Source organism: Conger conger, chromosome 16, assembly GCF_963514075.1.
Source record: "Conger conger chromosome 16, fConCon1.1, whole genome shotgun sequence".
Taxonomy (NCBI): Eukaryota; Metazoa; Chordata; class Actinopteri; order Anguilliformes; family Congridae; genus Conger; species Conger conger.
In genome coordinates this window covers 25,321,028-25,337,661 of record NC_083775.1, presented here as the reverse complement: position 1 = coordinate 25,337,661, position 16,634 = coordinate 25,321,028, and the positions used below count along the sequence as shown (strand labels likewise).

The 16,634-nt window shown below is 43.9% G+C and overlaps 2 protein-coding genes across 4 annotated transcripts in view; one reads left to right on the top strand and one right to left on the bottom strand.

The window, feature by feature from the left end:
* The window catches only part of LOC133114268 (RNA binding protein fox-1 homolog 2-like), a 32,155-nt gene extending 24,711 nt beyond the window's left edge, over positions 1 to 7,444 (top strand). For both annotated transcript variants that reach the window (XM_061223501.1, XM_061223502.1), the window contains 5 exons: positions 663 to 810; positions 1,847 to 1,889; positions 3,997 to 4,082; positions 4,347 to 4,425; positions 4,760 to 7,444. In XM_061223501.1, the coding sequence (XP_061079485.1) occupies positions 663 to 810; positions 1,847 to 1,889; positions 3,997 to 4,082; positions 4,347 to 4,425; positions 4,760 to 4,804 (401 nt within the window). In that variant the 3' untranslated portion in view covers positions 4,805 to 7,444. The remainder of the gene's footprint in view (positions 1 to 662; positions 811 to 1,846; positions 1,890 to 3,996; positions 4,083 to 4,346; positions 4,426 to 4,759) is intronic.
* Positions 7,445 to 10,573: 3,129 nt separating this feature from the next.
* Positions 10,574 to 16,376, bottom strand: LOC133115090 (G-protein coupled receptor family C group 5 member D). 2 transcript variants are annotated; one of them, XM_061224817.1, is made up of 4 exons: positions 16,194 to 16,376; positions 13,032 to 14,219; positions 12,506 to 12,555; positions 10,574 to 12,262 (listed from the first exon to the last, which is right to left on the bottom strand). In XM_061224817.1, the coding sequence occupies exons 2-4, from the start codon at positions 14,131 to 14,133 to the stop codon at positions 12,170 to 12,172; spliced, it is 1,245 nt and encodes a 414-aa protein (XP_061080801.1). In that variant the 5' UTR covers positions 14,134 to 14,219; positions 16,194 to 16,376; the 3' UTR covers positions 10,574 to 12,169. The 2 variants fall into 2 exon arrangements, with proteins under 2 accessions (XP_061080801.1, XP_061080802.1); XM_061224818.1 differs by having other exon boundaries at positions 12,183 to 12,262; positions 13,025 to 14,219.
* Between the last annotated feature and the right edge of the window lie 258 nt (positions 16,377 to 16,634).

Here is a 16,634-nt window from a genome sequence, read left to right as displayed (position 1 = left end):
TACATGTGATTTCTTAGTTTTTTATTTTTAATAAATTAGCAGAAATTTCATGTCATTATGGGGTGTTGTGTGTAGAATTTTGAGGAAAAAAATGAATTTATTCCATTTTGGAATAAGGCTGTAACATAACAAAATGTAGGAAAAGTGAAGCGCTGTGAATACTTTCCGGATGCGCTGTATGTTCAGCACAATCCGTACCTAGCTAGCTTGCTAGTAAACTCAATAAAAAGTGAATAAATAAACTAACCACCAGAAAGGGTGATGTGGCTTGTTTGACGCGCATAGTTTTATGTTTACTACATAATGGGTAGAGGTGTGATTTGGAGTTTTTTTTTCTTTCTATGGTCTCGACGCACGCATTAATGTAATGAGTAGCTGAAGTCATTCAGATTTTTCAGTGTTTAATGTTATTTTTGCTAAATACTGATACTGGGTAGTCCAGTATTTTCTCTGCACTGCCATTGTTAAATTTGCCATATTTATTAGTTAGCTGTTGTTGGAAAAACTGTTCTTGATTGTAGCTAATGTCAACGGCTGCAGGCTAGTAACTATGTCAACAGATAACTACTTCCTGGCTTTGCGAATATTATCTGTACTGTCACTACCACGGTGATGATGACGGCGATTTAAACGGTATTAAAACTAGTATCTGTCGCCCTCAGTTCCAGGGTTCCCGTACTCCTCGGCAGCAGCCGCTGCCTCCACAGCAGCTGCGGCGTTTCGGGGCGCCCACCTGAGGGGCCGTGGCCGCCCCGTTTACAGTGCCGTCCGTGCTGCTGTGCCGCAGCCCGCCATCTCTGCCTACCCTGGGTAAGTGGCTATATTCTGCCTGATGCACATGCCTCACCTCACGCTCATATACGCGCGCATACACGTTTATGACTCTTATGACTGCACCAGTCACGCGCAGTGCTACACATTTCTATACCGCATAGCTGTGTGAGACGGTTATTTTAAGACGACACAAAATCTCAATTGCTGTACCAGCACAGCACTCGACTAATGTTATAGCTAGCTGTATAGTTAACATTAGGAAGCATTAGATTAAATTCATTAGCTTTAATAATACCTTCAACCTAATTTTCTGAAATACTTCAGCCATGTTTTGCTTGTATATGGTAGAACAGTCAGAAATGCTACTGAAGCAAGTTAAAATCAGAATTTCAGCAATTTGTTCCAAGTTCATATTTACAAATGTATCAATAGATAAATAAATAAATTACTCCCATGGTAAATTATAGACTTAACATATTGTGAAATTATATACCTCACTGAGCTATATTAAAGAAACCAATGCAATTTGTCAGTAAGTTACCACCAATTTTGTGATGGTTCACTGGGAGGCGCACATAAAATGGATGCACACACTGCATGTTGTTAGCCATGCGCTGTGTATGTGCATGTAGTAAGGGAGGGGGTGTTTGCACTGCTCTGATGTGTACCGCTGTGGGTACAGTACAGCTTCCTGACAGACCAACCTCTCTCAAAACCAGCGCCACTTTAGATTGGCTGCACAGCTGTAGCGTGTCTGGCAGACCCTGGATTTACTGGCACAGGGTTGGAGAATGGTCTGTGGAAGCTGTACTCACACTGCATGTTGCATGTGTGTAAAATAACATTTCCCTCTCTTTCCCCCTTTCTTTCACTCTTTCAATCATTCCCTTGCTTCTTCTGTCCTGATTTCATTCTCGACCTGTCTCTCTCGCTCTCTCTCATTCACTTCTTTTCAATCCCTCTGTCTTTACTGGCCTCTGGTCATTTGTTCTGAATTTTCCCAACTGGTTACTCTGCTCTACCTCTGTCTCCCTCTGTCCATTTTCTCCCCCCCTCTCATTCACTCTCTCAGTGTGGTGTATCAGGATGGGTTTTATGGAGCTGCAGAACTGTATGTAAGTATCATCCACCTCTTTCCCTCCCTCCTTATCCCCACTCTCTCTCTACTGGAGTGCCTGCATGAGTGTTGATACAGGCAATGCGGAGCTCTACGGCTGTGAACAATAGACCATTTCATGTGACCACCTTGGATTGCCGACAAAATGATCAGAATTTCTGTTACTTGGTCGCCATAACCACTAGCCTAGCTAGCATGCCCATTACAGACCGAAACATTATCTGTTCAACAATGTTTACATTTCACCACGTAGCCAATGTTTTTGGTTGTAGACTGTCAAGCTGGTCAACTAGCATGTGACAAATGAAGCTGTGTCATATGGCCTTCGGTAAATTAATACGCGCACAGGTATCAAGTTTGTCCGCCGGCTATTTTGAGCAAGCTGAATCATAGTTGCTCTTAGCGATTCCATGCTTGGAATGTGAATGGCATTTGTGTGCCTTAGAACGTCCTTAATGTTTTGTATTTTTATGCTCTCCCTCCTGTTTACCCCACAGATTTGGAATGCCCAGTTATATTTATACACTTGTATTCAGAGAGTGTAGAGCAGAAGCACCAAGCAATTAGACAAGAACTTGACAAAGCTGTGGGATACGAGTGTGACGTTTCGCTTAACCATACAGACATATAAGATATTCTATGTTGTCAGTGGTTCAACCATACATAAATCAAGGTTTTCTTTTCACAGCCCTAAATAAACCATATTTTAGGTCTAACTGTAAATACATGTAGGATATGTAGGAGTGGTCCTATTGTTCATAACTGGATAGCGTTGTGTGTGCATGTGCGTGCATGCCCGTCTGTCCACCTACCTGTGTGTGTGTGTGTGTGTGTGTGTGTGTGTGTGTGTGCAGGTTGACGGAAGGCTGTTCTGTGTTCTCTCTGTAGAATAGTGTTTCAGGATCCTCTCATTAGCAGCAGGTTGCCCCAGGTATGGTCTGTTAAAACCCCCCACCCCCCCCAAATAAAACCCCTGTGTGCATTGATTTAATTGTTTGGAAATATTGAAATTGTTTGGTTTGGAATTATAAAAGCCTTTTATTGTTGCACTAATTCAGATGAATCTGACTGGAGAGATTTGAAGAATGGATAAGTGGGGGTTAAATGCTAATGCAAGCATTTCAGTTAACAGTATAAATTTGCATTTCCTGCATAGTCAATAAAAGTTTCCGTTTGTTGAATCAACCTAAATCAACTAACTTTTACTTTAATGACATAAATATTATATTTTTTTAATAACAATTCTATATACCTTTCTAATAACGGTCATGTACATACTGGTTAGGTTACCTGTTTTGTAGCTTGGTCTGGGCAGGCTATTCCACATGGGCGAGTCTGATATTCTAAAATCTGGATGTTGCTGCTCCTGAAAATTGATGTGCTAACTGCAAAAATAACTTCGGAGGACATCTGTTAATTGGGATGCATTCCTGTTGTGTTCCTTGGAAAAATGTTAAGCTTAGAGCCTTGACTCGCAAGTGCCAGGTCTCTCTGCCAGAGAGACCTGGCAGATGTAACATCCAGATAAACGAGAAGTTGGACTTGTTTTCTATAGGGGAATAGCTTAGTTTGTCATTTCAGTCCAAAATAGTTAGTGTTTTCAGGCTTGCTTTGACCTTGTTACTAATTTACCTGCAGCTCAAAACCTGCATGAATTGACCCCCCCCCCCCTCCTCCCTCTGCTCATCACCTCTTCTGCCACTTTTGAACCATTTGAAGCCCTGTCCTGTTCCTTACCCAGGGGGATGCTGGGAGTTGCAGTGCTTAAGGCAGAAATGTGATTAAGTAGTGGAGACGCATGCCTGCGCATGTGTTCGTGTGTGTGTGGTGCTCTTCAGTCTCCCCCTCTCTTCTCTTCCTTTCTCTTAGTTAAGTGAAGTAGTTCATTATGTTTGCTCTCTGCATAGTGCTGGCAAAGGGGCACATCAGTACAGCTCTTCTTTCTCGTACCTGTTCATTTTCCAACACTCCCTCACTGTGATGCACCTCTCATCTGATATGATCAATGGCATTAAAGCCCCGCTTGCCCTCTCTCCCTCCCCCCCTCTCTCCCTCCCCCCCTCTCCCTCCCCCCCCCTCTCTCCCTCCCCCCCTCTCTCTCTCAGGGAGGTTATGCAGCCTATCGCTACGCTCAGCCTGCTGCTGTAACTGGGGCGACCGCCGCTGCCGCTGCAGCTGCATACAGTGACAGGTGAGAAGCAGAGTCCCTGTTGCACATCTTTTCACTGGCAGCAGGTAGCCCATTCTCTGTCAACAGCACACGTGAAATTCTTGGAATTATTGAGAATCTTTGCCCGTGTTCTCTTGCAGAGTTAACATCAGTAATAGTTTCAAATCAGATGACACCGGGCAATAGCGATATTTACAAATGGAGATATGTGTGTAACTTTACAGGAATATAGTAGGAATTGCATAAGATGATGTGCTGAGGAGATTTGACCCTTGTGTTGCACAGCTATGGCAGAGTATACACTGCGGACCCCTACCACGCGCTGGCCCCTGCTGCAGCTGCCGCCTACGGTGTGGGCGCCATGGTAAGACTCCGTCCGGCCTGAAAACCCCGTTTCTTTCCTGTTCAGCTGCAATCTCTCGGCTGCGTTGAGTCCCTCTGCTGCAGTGCATTCCCGTGGTTTCCCTTTCTGCAATATTCCACACTTGCCTACCTCTTCTAAATTTGTTCTTAGCTTTTCCTATTTATTTATTTATTTAGGTTTTTCCATCCAAGCTTTTTAGAATTGGCTTCATTTTTAATTGCGGAATCAGGGTAGATCTAACACAATTTGCTGATTTCCCTTCTCTCTCACTCTGCCTCTCTCTCCTTCCTCCTTGTCATATTAACCTTCTGTTCTTCTTTCTTCTCTCTTACAGGCTAGTTTGTACCGGGGTGGATACAGTAGATTTGCCCCATACTAAAAAAAAAAAACCCTCCCCTACCCCGCACCCCTTTGGATTCCCCTGGGCCTCCAATCCCTTGTCCAAACTCAGCATCTGGAAGGTCTCTCTTCCTAGGTCTCATTTCAACTTGTGGGTTTCGTTTTTTTCTTTTTGGATGAACGTATTTAATGAAGATGGATCCGCTTTTAATCAGCTAGTGTCTAGTAACTGGACTCTGTCATCATTCAGCAGGAGAGGAAACTGCCACGGTTGCCAGGTGATGCCTGTGAAACTCCAGGAAAGCTACCAAACGCAACACAAGTGCAACACAAATTCAACATCACTACTTCACTTTACTGGGCAACCTGATGCATATCAGGATTAGATCTGCAGCAGTAGGTTCTACAGTCGGTAATGCGCGCACACACACGCACACACGCACACACACACACGCACACACGTGTAGTTACACACTCTGCGAGCTTGCCCAACTCAGGCCCACTGAAATATACACTATCTGACCAGCAGACAGTCGTAGTAAGGTTAATATAAAGTGTGTGTTTAAATTTGTATTGCTGCTGAGGCAACTTTCTATTTCATTTCCATCAGCAAGCCCTGTCCTAGTAATTAAAGTCAGGGGTGATATCTGTCTGCATCAGTCCTCCAAACAAACACAACCGCACTGAATGCCAACTATTCAGAAACACGCATTCTACTCTGACAGGAAAATGGAGTGACCCTGGTAGTTAAATGTGTTATGACAGATATGGAAACCATGGCAACACCAGTATGGACTTTGCAACATCGGGATGACGCAGTGGTGAAGGGACAATGCGGAAACTCCAAAAAGGAAATGACACAAGCGGAGTGAGGAACTTTTTTGTTTGAAGAGGAGGGGGATAAAACTGCAGTTTCCCAGCAAAACCAACTTGGATTGAAAATGACAAGGAAAAAACTAACGAAAAGACTTGTTTTTGTTCCGCATTACCTCATTTTTTTTTTTTTTCTTCTATCTGGAATAAATATAACATTAATAATGATAAAATTCAAATCAATGGAATTGGAATGAGTTGGCCACCAAAATGAAAAGATAATTATTATTATTCACATTTTCCAGTTAATTATTCCTCATTATTGCTGGTTATTAGTATTACAGATATGACTATTATGGCTGTTGATGTTTCAGTTATATTACAGTGGCATAAGTATTCTGATCTGAATCATGCACTCATCACACAAGGGTACACACTGACCCTTTTTACCGAAGACTGCTGAATAATACACAGTTTATTAGTGGAACAAAGAGGGGGGAGAGAAGTGACTTGAGGAGCTTCTAAAGAATTATTTGAACCCTTTGCGCTACACGACTACATTCCATTCCAGATAGGGTCAATATTTTACACAAAATGGGTCAGGGAAGCAAGGTGTGTGCTGGACAAACTCGGTCAAGAAACCTTTTTAATTGACAACCATTTGAATGACTGACGGTTAACTCAGGGTTTGAGAGAAGTCGTCGGACACAAACGTTACAAATGTACCCTTTAAAATGTCATTTGCAGTTTGTTTTCTTCTGCTTTCCGTCAATTAACGACACCATCCCTCCCCCCTCAGAAAGTGGAACAGTCCTAATTGTGTCCTTAAACACCTTTTCAGGAGTTTGTGTGTGAATGGTTTAGTCTGGTATGTAAGTCGGTCACTGCCTTTTGCTTTTACAGTCAGAGGATGTGACGATGTATAAATAGTCTTCGTTGTAGTATTATGTATATCTCCATATACTCTGAATATGTTATCACTGCTTTTCTTTTGGTTCCAAAGATTCTTTAAAAGCACATTTTTGGTCAAGTGTATACACATTATTGTACTTTTTCATGATTGTTGTTGCTGTTATTTTAGCTCGTTATATTCTCTTGTTTGTTAAAATTGTAGTTCTCCGAATAAGTTACCATTTTCAGTCTGTTTCATCTGCTCAGAAGGCTTGTGGAATTTAAACCGCACTATCAAGAGAGGAGGAAAGCAGTAGTGTGAACCTTGGTGGTGTTCGTTTATCCCGACCGTTTCAAAAGTGTACAGAACTTTACAGGAATGTTGTTTTAGTGCAAAGGGAGGGTTCGACATTTGGGAGTCCATGCGGAATTGGAACACTAAAGTAGTGTTTTAGGTGTGTGCATGTGAACGTATGGAGAGAGGACTGCATCAATAGTGAAACTGTCCAAGTTATCCAACTTGAGATTGCTGGACAGAGGAGGAGAATAAATATGGGGGCAGATGAAGAGGAAGAATCAAATGTTAATCCTGAACCCTGTCACATTTAATGTACCGGCTGTTTTTATTTTTTATCAAGTGGACTGAACCATCTTCAGGGGCAGTAGGAGGAGGGAACAGGATCGAGCCATATTTCAATATTTGAGTTTATTAACGTTGCTTGCTGAAGTAACAGTTGAAAAAAAAAGAAAAAATAATTTAGCCTTTTAAAATGTAAAAAAGAAAAATGGAAAAGTTGCCAGGGTCTGTTTTTAAATCTGGTAAAATCCCTCTGGTCACATTTCAAGGCTGAACTGCAGGTGTTCTGAGGCCTAAACCACATTGATGGGTAAAAGATGTGGCTGCATGGACTATTCAGTTGGTGAAAGTCGTGTCATGTTTTTAAAGTATTAATAAAAGGTTATGATTGTAGAGCTATTGAGATGTTTGTGAGTTAGTCACGCACACACACCCACATGTCACCCTCTGCCATGATAGTGTTTAAGGTTGAGATTGTTGTAAAACCCAACACTCTTCCTCCCATGGCTTATGCAAACATAATGGTTTTTGGATGGAAAAATGAAAACGATCATTTCTCAAAAACCCCAGAGCAAGTATTATAACAGAAAAAACTTCAAAGCCACGTGATGGTGGACCTTTTTTCCCCCGATTTATAATGTAAATAAGTGAAGGGCACTTTTAGTGATGAGGTGGTTGCAATTGCACACCAATCCCGTGCTAGAGTCTGGGATACTCTTTATTGGGATGACAGCAGAGTATCCCAAGCTGTACAGTAATTCAAGCAATGCAAATTATGCCAGATGCAAATGCCACACTTCCACATTCCTAACCACCAAATCGCCGGACAGCCCTGACAGGAAGGCCGTGGCTGGATCACTCAGAAATTGGGGGCAGGGTTAGGGGTTGTAGCCTATATTTGGGTCCAATTTGCACGCAGGTTACTCATGTTCTGCCAGTAGATCCAGCCTTTCTGCTGTGTCGGTATGGCTCAGATAAAGTACTTTGCCAGTGAAACTGTTGTTTAAAATGTTTTAAAACCATGTTGGACAAACTAAACGTGTTATTGTGCTTTCCATCACAATGCTTTGGATATATGGGAACATTTTAAAATATACTGGTGTATAAATGATTGAAGTAAGGTGAAATGTGGGTGTGCTTGGACGTGTTGCAGGCATGGCTACAAAATCCAATATGGCAGCCAAAATAATCACTAAAATGAATAATTGCTGGAAGCTCTAGGAGCCTGAAACAACACACATGCACACACGACCCTGACCAGAACACACACAAGTAACCTTTTGGTCAGGTTGTATTTTTGTTGCAAACAATAACCTCACATCTGAAACATGAACAACATTGTAGCCATCCCACAGGAGTCTTGGACGTTTTCTCTTTGGTCTCTTAATTGTAAACCATACCTCTAATATAAACACCAACAATGTTGGTATAAATGACCAAATGTCATTGCCCTGTGAAATTGGCTATTCTCATGGACAAACCTTGAACCTTATGTATCATGGGCAAACCATGCTATGAAATATACACCATGATATAAATAAAATGCTTCTTACTATACCTTCGAAGGTCTTCCTCGACTTCCACTTCGCAAAAAGCCTCGAATTCCAGCTTCCTGGCAGGCTATTAATGACTCGCTTGACCATTCGTTAGCCTAATATTAGTACCAACGCTTGCTTGTCCTAAACAATTAACTTTATAGCCGTCCTTTCTGAAACTTTATCAATAAGGTTACAGCTTCATCGTCCATTCATGTCTGTACCGATCAATGCTTGCTTAAGTTACCAATAACGAACCTAAGACTTACAGCTCGACACTTCATTAATATTTGTGCCGACTACACGTCTCAACGGGTTCGATAGCCTATCAAGCTATCATTAAAACGATAACAGTAGCCTACCTATCTAGCTTTCCAACTCATCTAGGCTCTGGCTAGCAAGTTTAATGATTACGATCATTAACAACTAACTAGAACTAGCTGACTTCATTGAACTGTTATATTGCCGTTCAATGTTCAAAAGCCCCAGGCAACGATTTAACATCTGCGATTGGTCGATACGACTCGGAAGGATGACGCTAGGACATATTTGACGGTGATTGGCTGATTATCATACTGCCTATGGATCGTTTTCTTTTCTACACACAGCTTTTTTCAGTAATGCCATAATCTTGTAATGGGGATGTTTTTGATTATCCACTAGCCAGACAGCAAGCGACTGCGGATCAGATATTTTCTGGCCCGAAGTCAGGCGCTACCGGTATAGATCCGGTCCGGAGTCACTTGCTATCCGGGCGGTTAGCTTCATCATTCTGCATCATCATAAAAATAGAACTTAAGAACAACCGCGTGTTTGACAGAAATCTTTGCATATTATCAGAAAAGAAAACAATAGCCTACTTAGACGATCGTCTTAGTAGGCTTATGGCTTGTTTACAACCAAACCAGTAAGTATATACCCAGTAGCCTAATCATGGTGCCACAGCATGAACTGATTTTGTTGTAAAGTACCTGTATTAATAACAATAACGACTACTTTTTTAAACCAGCGCTGAAGCGCAGCGTTTTGACAATTTCTATTGCAATATGCTCACATGGGCAATGTAGGCTAAGGATTTGTTAAATTGCAAGGAACTAAAATGATAACGTTATTAACGATCACTTAAATCTTCACTTACCGTTTTTGCTCAGGAACAGTGATGTTATTTTTATTATTACTTTTTGGGTAAAACTCGTTGACTACAATAAACAAACAAAAAATAGATATGAACAAGAGCATAAATACATATCCATGTGCATTCAAGTGAACTTCCAATGAAAAGAAGCACCAACAGAATAGAAGGATGTGTGCTTCAAATTTTGAAGTGCATTTGTTCAAAATATAATAGCAAATAAATTGTAATCAATATTTCTAATTATGAAGATGGCAATAACACACCAAAGTGGCAATGATTTTTCCCCAGTCCCAAGCAATCAATGTAAAAAGGGCAAAATGTCAAATCTGACATTAAAATGACAAAATGACATCTCTGTCAGTGTGGTTACCTCACAGTGTTCGACGAACTGCAGAGTCAGAAGTGTGGCAAATATGGTCATTGCTCTGTTCAGCCACAGGGTGGTGGTAGAAATCTATGAGCCTTGATAACAGAAAAGAGCGCAAATTCCTATGTTTTAATGTTTACTTATCAGACAGTTCCAATTAAAAATAAAAGCATTCTGTGCTCTGCTGACAGAGGTTGATCATCTGAAATTTTGATTCTAAACCGATTGTCTGATGAAAGTATTATGATTGAAGCTGTATGTCCACTAATTATTTATTAGTTTTCTCAGGAGAAGGTAACCTTGGTTGAAAACTTTTTTTCTGTAAAAAGCAACGACTCCAGTGGAATCTGTAAGTAAGTGTCAAATAGAAGTTCCCTTTTTCTTATATCCTTTTCCTATATCTACAACTACAAAAACTTCTGAATGTGGAAGGCAACCGTCTTGTAAGTATTGGACCATACTGTGATATGCGCATGAAATGATAGGCTAAATGACATTTTCAATGTAAGTTTATTTGAAAAACAGTGTTTTCACAAGCCTGAAACTGGAATGGGCAGAACGACAAAAAATAAAAAAACAAACACACCACAAAATAAAATGCATACATGTGAACATGGAAAATGGAAGAGCTCCTTTTCACTAGTAGTGTTTATTTTTCTTATATTGCTTTTGGGATTGATATGATCACTTATTTTCTGTACATTAATATAATTATTGCTCAGATATTCCCCAAGCTGAGTGGGGAGAGTCTCTTGTGTTCACTGCACTCCGGAATGTTCTGTTTGTCAGGTGAGTCCATTTTGTCTGTGTGCTGCTGGGGTTCCTGTGTCCTTATGGGGCAATATGGGCAGGGTTGCCTTTCTTCCCTCGCTGGAAAACACATGGACTGCCCTTCCCTGCTGCAGTAGTTTACCTTGAGGGTATTTACTTGTGTATTTACCTGATGCACGACACCTGCACTTTTCAGCACATTACAGTGTATTACAGGGCATTCTTCAGAATCGACCACAGGAAGAGTGCTTTGTTAGACTAAATGTAGGCTGCAATTTTCTGCCAGACACTTTCTTTGGGTTAAGTGCTGCTGCTCAGGGTCCCAGATTCCAGCTTTTTTGGATATTTCACCCCTACTTTTGATGGAATATTATAGGCTCATCTCATTGCAGTAGCACCCTCTAGTGGTATGGAAGAGCACTGACGAGGATGCATATTCTGAGAAACAGAATACCTGCAGCAGTCTGTAGTCCTCCAGCAAGCCGTGCAAGCATTGTGTCACAGAACATCTCACTTGCAGCGGTCGCAGGCAGGCTACAGGTTCCCGATCAACAAGAGGAGTCTGGCTTGCCTTGAGACCGGAAGAACTGCAGACTGAATCCCTGCCTTATGACTACCTTATGGCTAATTCAGTGCCCTGCCCCTTTGTTGGTTTTAGCGTCAACGTAACTCCTGATGATGGTTGTTGTTTGCCGATTGTGGAAACATTGTTACAGTTGCTTAAATACATCAGTCAGATTTAAGGCTGAGGCACACTGTGGATAGAGTAGAATGTGGGGGCTAGCAGGAGTGTGTGTGCAACACAGAGAGGTCTGTCTATGTACAAGTTTGCATGCTAGTGCAGACAGCTATAAATGCATAAAGGTGCGTGTGTGTGCAGTGCAAACAGGTATGCATATGTACATTTGCGCATGCATAATTCAGACAGGTAAATTTGCATATGGGGGGGCTAGCAGGTGTGTGTGTGCACCATGTGGCCAGATATATGTGTGTACAGCACTCTTGGTGTAACAAAGCCTGTTAACCTGGACAGTTTTGAGTGTGATGACCATACCACCACCTAGTGGTATTGCCTGGTAGAGTTCTGCACAGATACAGCTACAGTCTGGAAGACCCCAAATGCAGAATGTGAGCATGTTTAAATGAGAATATGTTCCCATCTCTGTCTTCACATTCGGTTTTCTGTACAATATATCAAGTACAATTATGGATACTGCTCTGCAGTGATATCTATATACAGTTACCATATGTATATACTGTATGTATGTAAATGTAAGTGTGTGTGTGTGTGTGTGTCTGTGTGTGTTTGTGCAGTCCTACACCGGGGGACCATAGTATTCATCGTAGGGGTCCGCGATGTTGGTGGTTTGAGGGCGGGGGATGGAGTAATCCTTATCTGGGTCTATTTCCTGAAACATGAGCACATCGTTTGTTGACTTTCAGTGCATAATGTCACTAAAGACAAAGACAAATACAATACTAATACATCAATATTATATTTGTGTGCCACGTTTGTTTTTATGTAATTTCAAAAATTGTCATCACTCTTTAGGAAACTGTATACAGGAATGATCTTTATCAGTAAACATCTTTAGAATGGCTATTTATTGTCTTAATTATCATAACAAGGAATTTATTCCACTGATACTCACTGCCATGGAGAAGTCATAAGGTGAGCACAGAACTGGTTCCTGTCCTTTACCTGAGAAACACACAGGTAACACACACATTTTCATACATCAACTCAAAGCAGTTAGTCTGGGGAGTGTTGGGTAGCTCAGGCTATGTGGTTTATGTGCTTGCATGGTATGTTGCAGTTGGCTTTAGCCTCCCAGTTACACACACGCATTGCTGTACAGTATGTTGACCGATGAAAACACAATGCAGTTCGGTTGCTGTGCCACACCCAGGACTTGACCGCACACCCCTCCCCACTGTGAGTGGAGTTAGTGAGATGGTCATTGGGTGTGTCAGTGTGGCATTGCATCATACATCAGGTTTTTTACTGTATGTGTCTAACAAACATTTAAAAAGCTCAGCATTTCACCCAAACAGGAGAATACAAACACAGTGATGTAGCTCCATTGAGGAGGGTTAAGGATGGTGCGGTGTATGTCTAATGCCGTGGGGCTAACACCGCATGCGACACACCGCACACCGCCCAGTCTTACCATTTACCTCTCTTGTCCTGCGTGTCGCTCTGGAAGGTTCCGTTGTCGCGGCCCAGGGTGGTGATGCCGCTGGTGGGGCTCGCCCAGCCGGCAAAGTCCAGCGGGCCCTCCTTCATCCAGGACTCCCCCCGGCACAGGAAGCAGAGCTGGGGCAGGGCGTGGCCCAACAGCAGCACCCAGCCGTTAGCCGCCAGTGCCACGCTCAGCACCGGGTCGTCCCACTGGGGCCGGCGGCCCATTTCGGGGTTCCCGCGCGTGAGCAGCGCGATCCACACCACCCAAATGCCGGCGGAGAGCAGGGCGGTGAGGAAGAGGAGGCTGGCCTGCAGGCGGGCGCGGCCCTGCCCGGGGCCGCCGTAGCTGTAGCTGTAGGTGCCGCAGGTCCGGCAGAGGCTCCACAGGGAGACCAGGAGCGCGGCGGCCAGCAGGACCAGCACATAGATCAGGAGCATGGCGAACTCTGCCTGGCTGTACGCGCAGGGCAGCCCGTCCCTCACCAGAACGACGATGAGCCACTCTGTGGCGATGACCACCTGCACCGCCCACAGCCCCAATACGGCCACGGGCTCGCTCCAGCCCCGCGCCACGGCGAAGCCCAGGAGCGCCAGGGCGCGCGAGAGGAGCGCCGAGAAGCAGAGCGCGAACAGCACGCCGAACAGGAAGACGCGCGTGGGGCAGGTCTGCGGGGTCAGCCGGATCACCGTGGCGAAGGTGAGGCCCAGCACCCCGCCCGCGCCCACCAGGAACAGCAGCAGAGTGGTCACGGCCGCCCCCACCCCCCGCCGACGCCGCAGGGGGATGCACGTCCACATCGCCCAGGCCACCAGCCCCAGAAACAGCCCCGCCGCCACCAGGAAGCCCAGGGAGGCCACCGCCTCCACCACTACGCCCCACACAGCCTGCAGGTCACACAGGTGGGAGTACACCGGGTCCAGCCCGGCGCCACAGCCCGGAGCCGGGCTCGGGGCGGTCACATTGTTCGTGGGGTCAGTGGTGTCGGTGGTCTGGCTCGCAATGGGGTGAGGAACGAGGAGGAGGGAGAGGAGGAGGAAGGGTATTTGCGGTAGGAGCGCACATGGACCCATTCCCGTCTGTGTGTCCCTGCTCATTATGATGAGCTGCTTTCTCTGAGGAAAAACCTCCCTTTGTCTTCTTCTTTTTCTCCGTCTTTCCTCTCCTCGTCTCCCCCGGTTCTCTGGAAGAGAGATGAGCAGTGTTGGTTTGTGCCAGAGGATTCTGTCCCCTGCTACCCTGTGTTACAGCATACAGTTGTGTGCTGTACAGTCTCACTCTAATCTTGGATGGCTACAGCATCCAAGTTCATAAACAGCTGATTCACCTAATCATTGTTTTGGTCCACCATCTCAGATTGCCTCCCAAGTTATGAGAATGTTAGTTGTTATTAAGTGAGCTGGAAAACCTGCTTCATGTTAGCCATCAAGGACCGGAGGTCCTTAGATTCTAAGAGATTTTGTGTTGACTTCTCTCATTTTGATAATAACTTGATGAGACTGAGAGAGAGAGAGAGAGAGAGAGAGAGAGCGAGAGAGCGAGCGCGAGAGAGAGAGAGAGAGAGAAAGGGAGAGAGAGAGAGAGAGAGGCAGAAAGCTGAAGGGTTGTGAAAGCATGGTGTTGGGACAGTAAGCAGCCTGGGTGGGGTGGAACAGGTATGAAACATCCGTTTTAAGGATTCCGCTCTCTGTTACTTGTGAGCCACAACCCTGAGGGTTTTATAGGCGCTGCAAATGGGTTAACTCCTGGAACTGCAGCTGATTCAAATTCCAGTAATATCAGCGGCTGCAATCAGTGTGATGAGCGGGAAAGGAAATGAACAAGCAATTGGACGGAAAGAAAGAGAGGGAGTGGGCAGGAAAAGTGAGAGAGAAAGATTTATTCTCCTGATAATTGATCACAGCTTCCTCCAACTCAAAACAGTGTCCTTGTTTTAAGAAGCAGGGATGACATTCTGACTGTTATGACCTAATAAATATGGCCCTGGCCCAACACAAAACCCTGTGCACACCCGCCTGTACCTGCTAATCCACGGCTCAGTGGAAGCACACATTTTACTTTAGGATTAATTTTGGCTATTCATCAGTATAAGTTTATTTCCTAACATTATGATAATGTACTATAGCAAACATTTTCTAAATGGTTCGCATTGATACCCGATTGATAATTTACACTCAGTGGGCACTTTATTAGTATTTTTAAACTTCTTTTTTACTAAAAAAATAACTTATTAAGTCTTCAGCTGCTGTGGCATATCCAGGTTTGATGCATTGTGTGTTCAGAGATGCTCTTCTGAATACCACTGTTGTAATGTGTGGTTACTTCTGTTACTGTCACCTTCCTGCCAGCTTTGACCAGTCTGAACATTCTCCTCTGACCTCTCTCATTAACAAGATGTTTCTGTCCACAGAACTGCTGCTCACTGGATGTTTTTTGTTTTTCGCACCATTCTCCGCAAACTCTAGAGACTGTTGTGTGTGAAAATCCCAGGAGATCAGCAGTGTCTGAGATACTCAATCCACCCTGTCTGGCACCAACAATGATTTCATGATGAAAGTCACTTGGATCACATTTCTTCCCTATTCTGACATTTTGTCTGAAAACCAGCTGAACCTCTCAACCATGCCTGCATGCTTTCATGGTTTTAGTTGCTGCCACGTGATTGGCTGATTAAATATTTGCATTAAAACAAGCTGGTGTACAAGTCTACCTAATAAAGTGCTTACTGAGTGTATATTTCAAGAATACAGTTCACTAGCCAGTTTATAAGAAAACATCTTGAGTATTGCTAAATAACATATTGCTTACAAAACTTGTTTGAGACAGAAACTGCCACTGCAATCCACCACACGGCTACTTTCATGTGTGTATCTGAAAACTAGCCCTCTAGCCACATTTGTGGAGAAATGGTTTTGGGAGCCAGCCCATTGCTCTCTCTCAGTAACCATCACATGCGGTATGTATCTGCAGGCATAGAGAACCGGAATGGTAAAATTCAGCAACACTGATAACTCAGACTTTTATTTTGCTTAATGAAAGAAACTAGCTGTGTGCGGTCCCGTTCACAGCCTTCAGCTCAGATAACCCTGGTCTACCTGCGAACCCCTCCACCTTCAGCTGCTCAACCCACAATTAAACCAATCAACCACAAACTTACCTTTATTTCCCAGAGATTTGACGTGATCCACCGAGTCTACTGACCGAGTGCAGTTGTTATGATGTCCACTTGTAACTGTCGGGTAGTACGTGAAATGAATGCTGATGTGTCAGTAGTTTTGTTTGTGCCCTATGTTCACAGTTCCAGGCGAATGCATGCCTGTATTTTTTTCAGCCCAGTCAGGGAGGGAGTGGGATAAGGAACTAAGGAAAGGGGGAGGGAGAGAGATGAAGGGAAGGACGAGGATTGTTTTGATAATTCCCCGAATTTACATTGACGCCGAAAGAGCGTGTGCAGGCCTGCCTCCACGGAGAGTAGAGAGGGTAGAGAGGGTGTGGCTTACTGAGGGCCCACCCCTACAGGTGCAGACAGGGAGGGTGTGGCTCACTCACCTGGAGCCTTTGGAGCAGACACTGACAGACCGTCCCGCGGTCTAGAGCG